At 43.6% G+C, this 17,307-nt stretch overlaps 1 protein-coding gene across 11 annotated transcripts in view; it reads left to right on the forward strand.

The window, feature by feature from the left end:
* Positions 1 to 5,005: 5,005 nt before the first annotated feature.
* ABCC8 (ATP binding cassette subfamily C member 8) overlaps positions 5,006 to 17,307 on the forward strand; it is a 118,621-nt gene continuing 106,319 nt past the window's right edge. For 2 of the 11 annotated variants that reach the window (XR_013228303.1, XR_013228305.1), the window contains exons 1-3: positions 5,007 to 5,381; positions 7,174 to 7,315; positions 10,732 to 10,853. Coding sequence is in view for 7 of the 11 variants with exons in the window: in XM_077321627.1 (XP_077177742.1) it covers positions 5,234 to 5,381; positions 7,174 to 7,315; positions 10,732 to 10,853 (412 nt within the window). In the remaining 4 variants the exon portion in view is untranslated. Of the gene's footprint in view, positions 5,382 to 7,173; positions 7,316 to 10,731; positions 10,854 to 17,307 lie in introns of those variants that run through there. The other 9 variants (XM_077321622.1, XM_077321623.1, XR_013228304.1 and 6 more) reach the window with 8 other exon arrangements.

A 17,307-nucleotide genomic window follows, 5' to 3' on the forward strand; every position in this document is an offset into this window, starting at 1 on the left:
ACCGCTCTAACTGTCAGGAACTTCTTCCGGATGTTGAGACGGAATTTCTTTTGAATTTATATCATCCCATTGGTTCTGGTCCATCTCTCTGGGGCAAGAGAGAACAACTTTTCTCCATCCTCAATATGGCAGCCTTTTAAATACTTGAAGATGGTTATCAAATCCCCTCTCAGTTGTCTTCTCTCCAGGCTAAACAGACCAAGCTCCCCTTTCTTTCTTCATACATTTCTTCATATGGCAACCTTTCTTCTCCCCCAACTTTTCTTCATACGTCTTGGTCTCCAAACCCCTCACCATCTTTGGTGCCCTCCTCTGGACATGCTCCAGTTTGTCTATATCCCTCTTCAACTGGGGTGCCCAAAAGTACTGAACACAGTATTCCAAGTGAGGCTGAACCAGAGCTGAGTAAACCATCACCCCCCATGATCTGGACACGATACTCCATTTGATACAGCCCAAAATCCCATTCACCTTCTTAGCCACCGAGTCACATTGCTGACTCATGTTCAATGTATGGTCTACTAAGACTCCTAGATCCTTTCGTACATGCTACTGCCAAGACAAGTCTCCCCCATCTTATATTGGTGTATTTGGGTTTTTTCCTACCTAAATACAGAACTTTACATTTGTCCCTATTGAACTTCATTTTATTAAGTTTAGCCCACTTCTCGAGCCAATCAAGATCATCCTGTATTCTAATTCTGTCTTCTATTGTGTTTGCTACCCCTCCAAGTTTAGTATCATCTGCAAATGTAATAAGTATCCCCTCTAATCCCTCATCCAAATCATTTATAAATATGTTGAACAACACAGCCCCCAGGACCCATCCCTGGGGAACTCTACTTGCTCTCCAAGAGGATGCTGAACCATTAACAAGTACCCTTTGGTTATGATCTGTCAACCAGTCATTGATCCACCTGACAGAATAAGGATCCATACCGCATTTTACCAACTTGTGAACAAGAATATCATGTGGAACCTATGTCCACAGCATTCCCCTGATCTAGCAAAGTAGTCACGTTCCCGAAAAAAGAGATAAGGTTGGTCTGATATTATTTGTTCTTGTGAAACTGATGCTGAGTCTTAGAAATCACAGCCCTCTGTTATGTCTGGGGCCGGAACAGACAAGTGGTTTGGGGGGAGTGTCACATGGCTGGCATGAGTTTGGGGGGCCATCTTGAGACCAGCATGGCCACCGGCCTGGGAAAGTGGCATGGGATCTACCTGCCTGAGCACTGGAGATTAAGGATACTGCAGGTTCAGGGGGGTGTTTCATGGCTGGGCTACTAGCACCTCCAGTCAGGTCTCAGTATGCTGGTGACCCCTGGTATGACATCCGGGGGTCAGAAGGTATATGCATATCAGTGGTGGTTCACAATGCCGCCACGGACTGCAACCTGTAGGACTTAGAGAACCAAAGGGGGGTTGGCTCCCAGTGCTCAGGGGGAACATGTCCAGGGCTTCAGCAAGGCATGCAGTAGATGCAAAGCAGGGCATTGGCCGAGAGTGGTCTGCCCAGGTCAGATGGCACAGCAGGTGATAGGGACTGCCTATGGGTGTCTAACGTATCCTGGGAGTAACAGGAGGAATGGGTCGACGCCAATCAACGTCCGAGGGTGCCCATGTTACTGTTTTCCAGTAACAACCTTTTGGTTTCCTTCAGGGCGGATCACTATAGATAACAGTATGTGAGAGAATGCAGACACCTTATAGCTTGGTTTAAGATGATATATTACTAGCACATTGACGATGTAGTCTTCTGTTACAAGATTTGTACTTGGTTTTATACTAAATTTCATAAATGGTTGAAGTCCCCTTTAAAGGTCTTTTCAACAGGTGTAGATTATCTAACTATGTTACAACAACAAACATATAGGGAGAAATCAAGTTTAGGCTTGTTCCTGACTTGGAGCACAATTAAGAAATTTGAAGCCATATTAGTTGGCCGTAAGAGCCTCTTGTGGCGCAGAGTGGTAAGGCAGCAACATGCTGTCTGAAGCTGTCTGTCCATGAGGTTGGGAGTTCAATCCCAGCAGCTGGCTCAAGGTTGACTCAGCCTTCCATCCTTCCGAGGTCGGTAAAACGAGTACCCAGGTTGCTGGGGGGTAAACGGTAATGACTGGGGAAGGCACTGGCAAACTACTCCGTATTCAGTCTGCCATGAAAACGCTAGAGGGCGTCACCCCAACGGTCAGACATGACTAGGTGCTTGCACAGGAGATACCTTTACCTTTTACCTAGCTGGCCGTAGGTGCATTTTGATAATTTTTTGTATGCAATGATGATTGTATTATGTTTATGCAGCTCCCAAGTTCGTAACAATCAGATGTCTTTGTTTTTGGTTATAAATCTTTTAGAAGACTCAGTTGTTATGTATTTGAATTAGGTATGAGTTACTGGCAATGGTGTTTGTAATTATGTTTATACTAGTAAATAAGCCCGCTGCAGACTTAATGCAGCGGGCGCTAGCAGGGCTGGCGAGGCACACAGGGGCTGGGGCGGCTCGGGCTGTGCGGCGTGGTCCGGCGGTGCGGCCTACTTTGTGGAGCTGCTCTGTGTGCGGGTGGGTCAGCGGGTGCCTCCGGTTTTGCGGCTGCGCTTCCCTCACTGCCCTGGCGACCCCTCCTCCATGGCAGAGACAGCCCAACTGGGAAGAGGCTGCCGGGCAAGGCAGCACAATGGCCCATCCTGAAAGCGGAGCCTGCTGATCTCATCTCCAAAGGCGACTAACCCAATGACTGAGGAATGAGCAGCAGACGGCGAGGCCCCTCACCTGGTGGCGCTGGAGGGTGGGAGGCGGGGCACAGGGCCGCGGGGCAGCGGGCGGTGCCGCAGTGGGCAGCGGGCGGCACGGCGGGTGGCATCGCGGGGCGCGGGCGGAGGTGTCTGCGAGGGTGAGGCATGCCAGAGGCGGCAGCAGGGCATGAGGGAGCGTCCGCCCGGGCCGCATGGCAGCGCGGGAATAGAGGTGGCCGGTGGCAGGTAGGCAAGGAGGAAGGGGGGCAGATCCTGCGTCAAGTCCTGTGCGCAGCTCGCAATTGGTCCCTTGCCACAGGACTGACACTCGGAGGGCCCAAGCGCCTGCCGATTGGGCCCTCCGAGTGTCAGTCTGGAGGAAGGGGCCTATGGGCACCCTTCCTCATCACGGTCAGGGCTCACCCTCGGGGCCCTTAACCGATTATTTAATCTGCTCTGCTAAGATGAAGATAGGCGCTTATACAGATTGGTTGTTTACTCTTTAGTTGGTATTTTGTAATATATCTGTGTATTCTTTTGTTTGTTGGTGTGTTATACAGTAAGCTCATTGCCTAAGGCCCATGATGCTTCTGGGGCCCATTTTTAAAAAAATTACAAGGAAAAAATTAACTTTAAGGTCAAAGAAAAACTTTAATTTTTTTATATCAGAAAAAATTTGAAATGTTTAGGGCCCATGAAAATGCATTAAATTTTGCCTAAAATATGTTTTAATGTTGAAGTCTTTAACATTATGTCAAAGAGATCTTAATATTTATTTTATTACAATAGGTGAGGCTCACAGAAGTGTCTAAGGCTCACAAAAGTCATAATGCAGCCCTAGCAATGGATCCCCTCCCCAAGCCAGGCTGTAGCTAGAAGCCATTTTGAGCATAAAATAAGTTTGTGTTTATCTGTGAAGACAAAATGAGAGAAATGTGCTTAATGTTTGTTCTGTGTTTTCCATTTAAAATACACATAATGTTACCATCTAAAGCAGTAGTTCCCAAACTTTTTCAGACACCCCACCCCCCTCCGGCTCTCTGTCCACATTCCTATGCCTCCCCCCCACACACACACACACATACAAAGCCACATCTCTTTCCTGGTGTTAGGTCAACTGATAATTCAAAACACTATTTTGCCTATACTTCTTATTTGGTTGTTGTGCAATGACCATATTTTAGTCTTGGGGGGGGGGAGAGAGAAATATAAGTTATTTGTGAAAGTTCTCATTGTGGAGAAAGACAGATGGGGAGAGAAAGAGAGAGAAGCAAGCAATGGAAAATTCCATGACCAGGAGCAAGCAGGAGAGGGCTTTCCAGCTTCCCAAAGATGGAGACTTTGGGGGAAGGGGATGCAACCCTGGGTTAAGAAATTCCTGTAGATCAGAGGTGGAGTCTGGGGAGGAGAGAGTATAAGTAGGAGAAGGAGCCTGGTGGAAATATTGTCCCATCTTCTGAAGTGTTTCCTCTCAGGAAGCTAAGCAAGATTGACTCTGGTCAGCACTGGGATGGGAGACCACCACCTTGGAACAAGACACCTTGGAACATTGCTCACTAGGAAAATACAGCTGCAGCAGAAAGAGTCAGACTGCTGCCCCAAAATTCCTTATATTCTCCCTGGAAACTTCCACCATGGTGGGGGAGGATTGTACCACCTGTTCTGGGAACCCATGTTAAATCTAAGGCTTGTCTGCTCCACTGGAATGAGGACAGTTTGCACTAAAAATTGTTGCCTCCATGCAGTATAGCTCTTGTCACATGGAGTATCTAGACTTCCTCCAGTTCTTGTTCTGGTATAAATGGAATCTTTTGGGCTAACCAGATGCATGGGAGGACAGAATGGGCCTGCCAAAGTCACCTCCTTCACATCACAGCACTGACCGCCCTAAGAATCTATCGCCCATAAAGAAGGTAAACTAGGGGAGTGGCTGAATTCATGTCACAATTATGATGAAAATAGGGATATTTCACCAGACAAGCAAGGCAAGAGTGGAGAGTCAGCTGAATAAAAAAGACCTACAACCAAAAGGAAACCCGGTTTCCCATCAGCATAGGCGAACGAGCGATAAGGACTGCTGCTTCTCCAAATGAGTGGGGGCGGCTCCTTCTTTTTCCTTAGCTCGCGCTTGAGGAGCACAAGCGTCCTGCTCGTCACCCAGAGTGCGGGAGGCTTCTGGGCTGCAGGTCCCATAACAGGTCCAGCGCATCTCCCCGCTGCCACTTACCTTCCCTCCTCCCGCCACCCTCCCCCTGGCGCTCGAGGAAGCCTTTCGCTCCATCCAGCGCGCGCGCACACTTCTGAGGGGAGCAGCTGGGCCGGCGCGCGCCTTGCTGCTGCCAGCGCTGCGCGAGGGGCAGGGCCCTCCACTGGCGAGCGCCCGCAGAGAGGCGTGGGAGAGCCACTGGGAGCGCTGGCCTCGAAGCCATCCCCGTAAACTGCCCGCGTGCCTCTGTATGTCCGGACTGCACTCGACACTGCGCCCGGCGCTTTGACCATGTCCTTGGCTTTTTGTGGCAGCGAGAACAATTCGGCTGCCTACAAGGTGAACAATGGAGTGCTCAACAACGGCTGCTTCGTGGACGCGCTGAACTTGGTGCCGCACGTTTTCCTTCTGTTCATCACCTTCCCCATCCTGTTTATAGGTGAGTGACGGTCGGCGAAGGCACCTCTTTCCGTAGGGCCGCTCGCTTGTTCGCGCGGACACGCCCGCAGACGCCCACTTGCGAGCAATTTCCCCTTTCTCCTTCACTGAATGCCTTCCTCTGTGAACGAACGGGGCAGGCTGCGCTGCAGGCATTCTCCGCCTCTCGCGGGCTGTAGCGCTCGAGCTTCCTAAGCATCCCTCTGAGGAGTAGCAAGGATCGGCCGCAGCAGCCACTTCTGCTGAACGAAGACGACCCCGTTCCTCCAGCAGCCTCCAAGCGCTCCCCTGTCCATTTACCGGCTAAGAATAGAGACAGCGTTTTTTGAGCGGCGGAGCTGAAGCCTACGCCAGTCTTCTGCCCTGCCCCCCACCCTGTATGTGCTTGCTTGAGAGTATACCTTTCATAGACCGTTTATGCACTGGGAACTTCAGTGCTCCAGCTCCCATGCAGGGGCACAAATCGGGGATGGATGAGGCGCACTAGGCCAAATGCTCCCCCATGTGGGTGCAGGAAGAGGTGGGGCAACCTGCCACGATTAAAACTCCAGCCTGCAGCCCGGCATGAAACCTCCAGTGTATAAACGGTCATATACATGAATTGGAAGTCTCCAAGTCAACCCGGTCAGGGCCGTTTTGAATTCAAGTACATTTTAATCTAGAAGTAGCTTAACATGTACATTTTGGCAGTTAACCAGGGCCCATTCCACACACATTGGATGATGCAGTTTCAGTGTCCTTTTGTAGCTGGATTTCCCTGTGCAGAACAGGAAAATCTACTTCTAAAGTGCATTGAAAGTGCATTTTCTACTGGGTGCAGAATGGGCCCAGGTGTCTCTTTTTCATGAACAAAACAAATCACATAAATTGAAAATATGTACTCCTGCTAATAGTTTATTAGGAAATAGTTTATTGTTTCAGCACCTAGCTTTACATTGATGTGGCAAAGTAGTGCAACCACCCACTCTGCATGAATGCTGCCACTGGAATTCTTAGAGCTTTAACCCACCTCATCTTTACTACCAGATGTGGCTTTTCTATATTTAAGGATTTATTAGTGTTGTAGATTTTTCTTTTAGGACAGAGGATGTAGATGAAATCAATCACACATTCCATTCCCTTGAGTACTAATGCTGTTTCTTTAGTTAAAAACAAAGGAGATGGTTCACAGATACATCTGCACAATCAGTTAATATTCAATCTCTGGACATTTGTATCATTTGTTGTCCTCACATTGTCTCTCATATTTGTTTTTCATTTTTGAGTGTATGTTTTTCCAAGTAGTTCAGGCAATTCTGCTCATATAGCACATTTATTACCCTTGTGACTGCTGTGTGAAATAAGTATTTGTGAAAATGATAAATGGTAACTTTTTCAGTTTGTTTAAAAATAATAGCTTTGACTCTCAGAACCTCCCAAATTTTGTTGATCTCTGAGGTGCTGCTGGAGTTGAATCTAACTGTTCTGCTGCAGAATGACACAGCTGCCTTCTGAAATTATCTTCAAAAAGAATGTTAATGTGTGTATTAATTGTTAAGGAACTGTGCAGTCATTTGTCCTGCATCTACCATTAAAAATACTACTAAGTCCCTTTACACACCCCAGGAATTCCCTGCCATTTCATAAGCTCCATCTTTTTTGTAATATATGACTACTTTTTTCTTTTAAATGTGAAATATTAATATTAAATAGAAATGTTTCTATTTCCAGTTAATAGACAAGAATGTATATTTTTGAATGTGTGCAGGAAATCCTCATGATAATACAGGTATAATTTATTTTGTTGTGTTTAGGATGGGGAAGTCAGAGCTCCAAAGTTCATATCCATCACAGCACTTGGCTTCATTTTCCTGGTCATAATTTACGGTGGATTTTGACTTTCATCCTTTTGTTTGTATTGGTATGTGAAATAGCTGAGGGCATAGTATCAGATGGGTAGGTACATAAATACATAATATTTCTAATATGTTTAATGAGATTGTATGCATCTTAATTTTCACTGTGTCAATTCTGCTTGTTTCAAAATGTAATTGTGTTTAGACCTTTGTGTCAGATGTTCCAAAGACCTTGCCAAGAATGTCCTGAACACAGATACATAAACATGCCATCTACATTTTTAGTTAGCTAATTAGTTCCATCCTGTTTACCAAATAACTCCCATTCTGTTGTAAAACTTTGAGCCATCTTTCTATTGCTGTAGTTTCTGTTGCTTAGTATCATATGTCCACAAAAGAAGCACAAGATTCAACATGATGCTATACCTAGTCAAGCAGTGCAGCTGTAAAGAAATCCCAAATGACCAAGAGCCATAGAAAATGCCCACTGCAAAATTAGGATATATGCTGACATATATGGCTGGAGAGTGACGCTTCAGCACTGGTGTCACTGGTAATCTGATATTTTAATTGATGTGAAAACATTGCTGAAGGGGACTACAAATCTGTTAGGAAGTTTTTTGTTTAGTGATTAAGGAAGCTGAAATTTTGCTTTTTTAAAGTTTAAGACAATTAAGTTTAAGGAATGTTCGCACTCCATTACACATCAAGAATGTGGGTGTTATATAGTGTCAAGTCACTTCTGATATATGGCAATTCTGTGATTTAATGATGACCTCCAGAACAGGCTATCATTAATAGCCTTGCTTAGATCTTGCAAAGTGGCTTCCCTTCTTGAGTCAATCAATCTCATGTTGAGTCTCCCTCTTTCCTTAGTGAGCCTTGTCTTCTCAGTTTTTACTCATTTTAGCTTCTAGGGCAGCCTTTATCAACTTTTTTTACCACTTAGAAACCTCTGAAACATTTTTCAAGCTTCAAGAAACTCCAGAAGTGTTGCAATCATGCAGAATATGGTTGGGAAACATAGCTGTGTACACGCTTACCCAGGGCCCCTTCTCTTCCCACCGCTTCCAGACTCATAATTGGCCATTTTTCATTCCACTTTTATGTAAATCTAATCCAATTTTCCTTATATGTTTGTTTTTGAGATTAAGACAATACAAATTATAATTCATAGAAAAATAGAGTTGGAAGGGTCCTCCTGGGTCATCTAGTCCACCCCCTGCACTATGTAGGACACTTACAACCCTATTGCTCATCCATTGTAACCTGCCACCCCCTTGAACCTTCACAGAGTCAGCCTCTCCATTAGATGGCTATCCATCCAAAGATGGAGAACCCACCACCTCCTGAGGAAGCCTGTTCCACTGAGAAACTGCTCTGTCAGGAACTTCTTCTGGATGTTGAGACGGAATTTCTTTTGAATTAATTTCATCCCATTGGTTCTGGTCCATCCCTCTGGGGCAAGAGAGAACAACTCTGCTCCATCTTCTATATGGCACCTTTTAAAATGACTATCAGATCCCCTCTCAGTCGTCTCCTCTCCAGGCTAAAAAGAATGGCAATTAGTTACTGCTGGGTTGAACACTCACCAACTAATTGCATAACACCTTCTCTGCACATAACTACTTAAAGGAGCAATAGTGTTTCTTTTTCAAAGACATGACTATCCTGAAGTTTTTAAAGCAAAGTTCAAATAGTACTGTGTTTACTGATACTTTAATAGTACCCTAGTATTTAATAATTGGATCTTTCACTGATGAAATAATATCTTTGTGGTATCCCCTCCTGAGTTTTTAAGGTGCTGTATTAACCTGTGTTCTACCAATCAATGCTAATTACTCTGACAAGTAATAGAGACAGAAAAATGTGTGGTACTCATGAAACTCACAAAAGGATCTGACAGCCATTGTTTAATATAATGTGTTGGACTAGATAAGCCTTTGTTTTTATTTAAGAAGGTAATTCTTAATGTCTTGTATCTTACTAATAATCTACAGGCTAGCTTTTGATAATTATGACTTAATTTAAATTAAAATGCATTTTCTAACATCAGTTATGAAATTCAAATAGTGTGATTTCAAAGGGAATGGCTAAACTCCTGCAGGTTTGGATTGCATCACAATTATCACTTGTGAATATCCCTATGCTTGATCGATGAGCAGATCCATTGTTTGCCAAACCATTTGTTGGCATTTGCAAGGCAGCTGTACATCTAGCATAACAACATGCTCAACTGACCTTTGTGTATGTGCATTCTGTACCACTTGCATGGTTTTGCAAATGACCATGAGAACTGTATTTTCCTCCATTTAGGAATAGCAGTTCCTTTTATCTCCCACTATGCATCACTCACAAACGCTACTCTCTCACATTCTGGTGCTTCAGAATGTTGACCTTGATACAACTGCAATGGGTTGCAGAAGGTGTGGGAAGTGTTATAAAGCTCTGACTCACGGGAAGTATTTTATTTGTACTGGGTTTCAAGAGTGATACCTGGGCTGATTCTGCACTTACTTTGTTTATTCCATTATGGATCCTGCTGAATTCAGATCAATTTGAACTCGGGTCTTCCTCTATCCCCCCCCCCCTCCCATTGTAACAGAAAAGTGTTCTGCACTTGATTAGGGAAGCTCAAAGGGCTGGGGAGCCAAGCTCAGCGGGAGCCTCTTTCTTTTCTTTAAGGGGGGGGGGAGAGGATTGGAGAATGCAGTGGAGGGGAAGCAAATCCAAGAGGCAAATCTCTGCCGAGAGAAGTTAAGGGTCACTCCAGCTCAATCATGCTTGTTGCAGTGGGAAAATTTAAATCACCCACAATCAAAATGGAAATCGCATTCAGTGTAGATAGCAGGGACTGAATTGACCTGGGATTGGAATAAAATTTCTGTGCAGATTCAGCCCTGGTGCCCCCCATACTCACTCATACCAAAGAAAGAACTCAGCAAACACTGAAGATGAAAAAAGATCATTGGTGTTCGTATGTGTTTGCAAACAAACTGAATACTTGGTGAAGGCACGGCTGTAAAATATATAGTATTCAGTTTGTTTGCAAATGAATGTATAGGTATATAGGTGTGTGTGTGTGTATACACACACCTATATACCTATACATTCATTTGAACCAAAATGCATCTGGGCAGGATCATATGCATAATACCCTTTCTTTTTAAAGACATCTCTGTTACCAAAACTGTGCTCTATATATCATAAGGTTCTTTTTTATTTAAACGTTTTTGAAAGATAAAGAGAAGAAGAAATACTGCCACAGAAGTATGCCCAATTATGGTCACTGGATTTTATGTTTTGGTCTTAATCCAATGACCTGTCCTGTGTGTAGAAACTCTAATTGCCTTCTTCATTAATGCTAACAGGGAGAGCCATGTGTGAATTCCTGTATGTATGAATTTGTATCTCCATTCAAGTTAATCTAATGTGATATAATGACATGCACATCAGAGCACACATGGTTCTCTTGTCCTGTATATTTGTGATTAATATGTGTTATGTTTTTCTTAGAGTTTCAGAATCCCGTCACTTGCACCTGTACATGCCACCTGGTATGGCATTCTTAGCAGCCATCACATCAATTGTTTACTATCACAACATTGAAACATCAAATTTTCCAAAGTTGTTAATAGGTATGTACAACAACATGGAAAGCTGTTAACTTGTGGGTATGTTTGTCTTAGGTTGATGGTGGGTGAATTTTTTCTCACTATTTTATGCATTGTGCATTATTTAGTATTATCAAATCTAATTCCCAAGATGTTCAGTAATATTGTTATTTTAAAAGTGGAGCATTTGGGAATATCTAGCAATTAGAAAACAGCAAAGCTTTAACCAACATGATAGTTATTTTAATATTTGTTTGACTTTTCTTATCTGTAAAATGTTGACTGTTATAATGGGCATTAAAACTCTAGTTCCGTTCTTGGTGCTGTTGGCAGCAATTGCCTTTCCCTGTTTTGTTTATATCATTAGTTTGCATGGGCACTGTCATGGGACAAATCTCTTCTGTTGACAGGAAGATTATATAATATATAAATAGTCCCACAGTTGTTTGACCCATATACTTCTAGAGAAAGGAAAGCAATCATTTTTTTCCAGTCCAGTCATTAAAGACTGTAGCTGCAATAATATACTGCTTTGGGAATAAGATCTACTCAGCTCATAAAGACTTCCTGCTGAGTAAATGTATCAGATCATGTTACATGTGCTGAAATTGATACTTCTTGTAGAAATTGATTCTTTTAAACAGCTACTCTGCTATGTTAAATGAGAATAGCTGCCTTGAGTAACTAATTCACAGTGATGGAATAAAGTTAATTAACTAAAATTAGTGCTATTATTTTGCTCTGTAATTTTGTATTTGCAAAGCATCCCTTTATAGTAAGCTTTGATATTCAGGAGTATATATGCATTATAAAGGTAATATACCTATAAGTGTTGAGCATTGATATAAATAAAATGGAAGTCACTCTGGGAGATGTGATGTAGATCAGTGGTCCCCAACCCGCAGGCTGCGGCCCGGTGCCGGGCCGCGAAAGCCATGGCGCCGGGCCACGGCTCCCTCTCCCCACCCCCCCGCAGTAAAAAACTTCCCAGGTCGCAAGCTTGCGGCCCGGGAACCTTCTTACTGCGGGAGGGCGGGCAGAGGGAATCAGGGCCGCGCCCGCACATCGCGCATGCGCGGCCGGGCTGCGCATGCATACATGCGCGGCATGCGCGGGCGGGCAGTTGCCCTGCCGGTCCCCAGCCTCAAAAAGGTTGGGGACCACTGATGTAGATAGTACGTTTCTTTCCACAAATTACTTTCTTTGTACCAGAAGGCATACAAATGGATTTCAAATAACACAAACACTTTTAGTCTCTGAATGTGCCTCCTGCTTTCTTAGACAATTTCTTAGCTACCTGGTCTAGCTGAAAGCTATGTGTAGGAGTCTGTTCCTCCAGTACACCACTGCAAAATAGGGACTCTGTAGATTATTGTTTTTCCTTTGAATTTCCACAACACAATGTGAATGAAGAAGAGTTAATAATTATGTATAAATTTTCTACACCCACATATAGAACTTGCATAAAACTCCTAAGTGTGCATATTTATTTTCCCAATTATGTAAACCATCTGTTTCCACCATGAGACCACACAGTCATTTATAATATTTATAGTATTTTCTCCATAAAAATATTAAAATGTAAGCTCAACTGCATCGGCTATATGAGAATAGAACATTTAAATAGCTGGAAAAGGCATATAATGACATAATATGTTTGTCAGATATACAGCTATTTAAGTGAGCTATATTAGGACAACCTTCCTCTATCTAAAAGTTAATTATACAAAAATTAGATTATGGAGACAGGAAAAGGTTATAAGTGCTACTTTTGCAATTACAATAACATAAAATTTACCTTAATGCTCATTTTTATAAGAAGTTTTGGTATCATGACAAAGATTAAATTATGTGTTTCGAATTGTGTTATTGCTAATACTCTAAATTAATTGCATAAATTTGAGCACAACAGATTCATTTAACATATTGAAGCAGTAATTTATATCAGAATATAATGAATTATCATTACCAAATTATAAGTAGCATCCAATGTTTAGAAAATTATTAAATTGCTTTATTTTCTTTCACTAAGACATAATTAGAACAAAATGTAAGTCCAGTGTTACCCTTAGAACTAACAAAGTTTAATTCTGGGTATAAGATATATTAAAACAGTTTTTCTCAAGCCTTACATTTAGGTAGAGAGAATCTGGGGGGATAGTTGCCAGGAAGGACTAGTTAGAGTCCAGATGCATAAATAACTGTGCAATAAGTATAATTGAGGGCAATTCCACACATCTGTCAATGTTGCTGGATGTCCGTACAGCCCAAACCGCTACAATTTGTAGTGGAATTTTGACATTTCACACAGTGCAGTTTGTAGTGCAATATTCATGCACCCGTAGCGCTTTTTTGGTAACGCACATGTTTCCAGTCTTGCAGGAATTGCAAACAAGGTGCTCTAAATTTGTGGTGCTTCTGCCTGCATTTGCCCATCAATCAAACTGAAGAGCCAATGAAACGGCTCTTTCATGGCTCCGAAATGTCTCTTTCCCTTTAAATTTTTTTTAAATCCAAAAACACATGGTAATGAATATGTGTTCATTCATTTCTTCTTTGCTTCACACGGAACTGTATTTTGTGGTAATTTCCCCTCCAAAATGGCTTTTTACACAAGGCTAAACCAGGGGAGAGGTATTTAAATTTTGAAAGTTGAACGTTTAAAGTTAAATACCTTCGTTTGTTCATTGCTTTATACCAGTGGTCCCCAACCACCGGTCCAGGGACTGGTACCGGTCCGTGGATCAGTTGGTACCGGGCTGCAGCTCCTCCTCGTCCCCCTCCCCAGCTGCTGCCTCGGGGGCTGCCCTTCCACTCTGCCGCCGGCTCACCTTTGGTGCTCTTCGGTGGCCGCCATGGCTGGGGCTCCCCCTCTGCATGGCACTGCGCAGCTGCTGCTGGCAGTGACCCCCAGTGGGCGGCGGGAAGTCAGGGGTACCAACAGGAAAGCAAGTGGAGCAGGGGCTCAGGTGGCAGCAATGATGTCCCTTGGCAAAAGACTACCCCCCCCCCGGGTCTCAGTAAAATTGTCAAGCGTTGACTGGTCCCCGGAGATAAAAAGGTTGGGGACCACTGCTTTATACGGTTTGTAGGGGGGAAAGGCATTCCTGTCTCCCAGAAATGCATTTGATTTTGCCTACCTAGAAGCAGAACTCTACCTTTTTCACTATTAGAATTTATTTTATTCATTTAGCCCAGTTTTACAGCCTATAAAGATCATCCTGTATCCTGATTCTGTCTTCTAGTGTGCTTGCTCCACTTCCAGTTTTGTGTCATCTGCAAATTTAATAAGCACCCTTTCTATTCCTTCATCCAAATTATTTATGAATATGTTTAAACAACACACGGCCCAGGACAAATCCCACAGGCACTCCACTTGTCACTCCTCTCCAAGAAGATGATGAACTGTTTACAAGCACCCTTTGGGTGCAATCTGTCAACCACTTCTTGATCCACCTAACAGTAATAGGATCCATACCGCATTTTACCAACTTGCCAATAAGAATATCATGTGAAACCTTGTCAAAAGCCTTACTGAAATAAAGGTAAACAATGTCCACAGCATTTCCATGATTTAGCAAGGTAGTAACTTTCTCAAAAAAAGAGATAAGGTTAGTCTGACGTGACTTGTTCTTGAGAAAGCCAGCTGACTCTTAGTAATTACAGCCAACTGCTCTAGCTACTCAAAGACCAACTGATGAACTTTAGTTCAAGAAGAAGAAGAAGAGTTGGCTCTTATATGCTGCTTTTCTTTGGTTCTTATATGCTGCTCAAAGCGGCTTACAGTCGCATTCCCTTTCCTCTCCCCGCAACAGACATCCTGTGAGGTGGGTGAGGCTGAGAGAGCCCTGATATCACTGCCCAGTCAGAACAGTTTTATCAGTGCCATGATGAGCCCAAGGTCACCCAGCTGGTTGCATGTGAGGGAGTGCAGAATCGAACCCAGCATGCCAGATTAGAAGTCTGCACTCCTAACTACTACACCAAACTGGTTTCATGCTCATCCATATCTATGGCCCTTTTGAGTTGAATGACAAAACCTTTGGTTTTGGAATATCTAAGCTATATCTTTCACTGAGACTTTCTCTCCAATATATGAGAAACAACAAAGGAAAAGAAAAGACAATGCCATCTGTTCCCATAGAAGAAAGCAGAAATCTCTTCCTTTAGAGTTCAGTTCAGGACATACCATGCTCCATCCAGGTTTTTGAACTAGAGTTACACAGACTTTTGTATTTTTAAAAAACGTACATTCACAAAGTCAGAATATTCTGTTAGACATTTAACATCCCCTGGAAAACAAATTTTTAGTCCAAAGTAGTAGTCTCTAATCTGGAGAGCCAAGTTTGATCCCCCACTCCTCCAGATGCAACCAGTTGGGTGACCTTGAGCTAGTCACAGTTCTGTTAGAGTTGTTCTCACAGAGCAGTTCTGTCAGAACTCTCTCAGCCCCACCTATTTCACAGAGTGTCTGTTATGGGAAGGAGAAGGGAAGGAGATTGTAAATCACTTTGACTGATTATGCACGGGCAGGAAACCTGACGTGGCAGTGAAAAATCCCCAATTATGCCTGATGCCACCATTCGAGGCCCGGCCCGGCCCGGCCCGACCCGACCCAACCCAGGCTGTCAGAAGACCCATGTTAAAGGAACGCGGATTCTTCCATGGCCCTGGGGAACACAGCAGGCGTAGGTAAGGGCTGGGTCGGGCCACCCCTGTGCATAATCGGAGGAACTGGGCCTTCACACCCAGCTCCTCCCCCGGCCTACGGCTTCCCTGAAGGGACACCTCTCACTCCTGCCAGCTCCATGGAGCTGACAGAGGCATCCCCCCACCCCCGCCATGGTGGGAGAGCAGCATGCTGCTCCCCACCATCCTGCATCAGGCCCCCCCGGACCCTGATCCCCCCCTTCCCAGCTGCCACAGCTTACCCGTGCTCCAGGTGCTTTGGGCTCCGCGTTGTATGTGCAGGGCCATTGCACTGCAGCGGCCAGCGTGCACCTGGGATGCCCTGCCCCCGTGCGTGCTCGAGGGGCAGCGGGGCTTTTACCCCAGCGCACTTGAACGGCAGCAGCCCGGCATGGCTGCTGCCATGCATAATCAGTCTTTGAGACTCTTTTGGGTTGCAAAAAGCAGGGTATAAAAACCAACTATTTTCCCTCAAAGTTGCAATATTTAATTTCTTTAGTGTAAACTTTCTTTCATTTAATGGGGAAGAGAGGATTCTGAAGGTACTCACTATGGTAAGTAACCATCATAGTCCTAGCTTACCTTCAAGGATTTGCAGTGTAACTTTCCAGAGGGGTAGCTGTGTTCCTCCAATGTAGCAAAACATAACAGAAGTCCATTGATACCTTAAATAACAAAACTGATTTCATCATGAGCGTTTGCAACTCAGAACTCATGTCTTCAAATGCTACAAAGAGGAAATGATATTCCACATTGTTGACAGGAAAACAGAAGAGAAGTTTGCTTGTGTAAATAAACTTTTGTAAATTGCTCTCGTGTCAGATTATGTGACTAGATGTCAATAAAAATAATTTAAAAACCCTGACTAGCATAACCATTTTCTCTCTTGATTCTACAGTCAACCTATCTGTATCCAAAATTTTGCTGATAGCCTAATCTAAAAATAATTATTTTTCTGTCTGGAGGTAATTTCAGGTTAGCCAACTGTAAAGTACAAAAAGACACAAATTTCCAAAAAAGAAATTACTGTTAGTTTTGAAAACAATTGTACATATTGATATTGCCTTGTGGTTGCAAGGAAGTTGCTTGTCTCCAGGTAGGAGAAGTTGCTTGTCTCCATTTCATGTGGAATTACAACTGATTTCCAGACTAGATAGATCAGTTCTCCCGTATCAAATGGCAGTGTTGAATGGTGGACTCTGTGGTATCACGCTGCTACTCAGACCCCTTCCTAAACTTGTCCTTCCACAGTCTCCAGCCCCAAATCTTCAGGAATTTTCCAACCCAGAGCTGGCAAGCCTTGCTTCAAAAATAGCAATCACTGCAGAATTATCAGTGTAGTTAGAAATGCCATTTGATAAATACATGTTGTGTATATAATTTGAATGGACCAATATATTTAATTCTCAACATGTCCCCAATTGGGAATACTTAGGGCATTCCCGCACATTAGTAAAAATAGCATCATGCTATTGTCTGCCTTCTTTTTGCATGTCTTACTCTCCTCACCTGCAACATGCCTTATAAACATCATGCTTCCGCCTGTCAGTCATTTCAGGCAACCAATCACCTTCCTCCATATTCTGATGTAGTTTAAAGGTCCCATGATGACCATTAATTTTTTTAAAAAAATTAAAATCATACTTCTCCATTGCAATGCCTGTGTATATAATCATAGGTGCATAGTGCTTTTGAAGGCCACCCCTTATAGGATCATGAGTAGGCGCCCATGGAGAGTCTGTCCCATAGGATATAATTGAGTGAATGGGGGCATCCTCTTTGGGAACTC

The sequence above is a fragment of the Paroedura picta genome, chromosome 2 (assembly GCF_049243985.1).
Source record: "Paroedura picta isolate Pp20150507F chromosome 2, Ppicta_v3.0, whole genome shotgun sequence".
NCBI classification, from domain to species: domain Eukaryota; kingdom Metazoa; phylum Chordata; class Lepidosauria; order Squamata; family Gekkonidae; genus Paroedura; species Paroedura picta.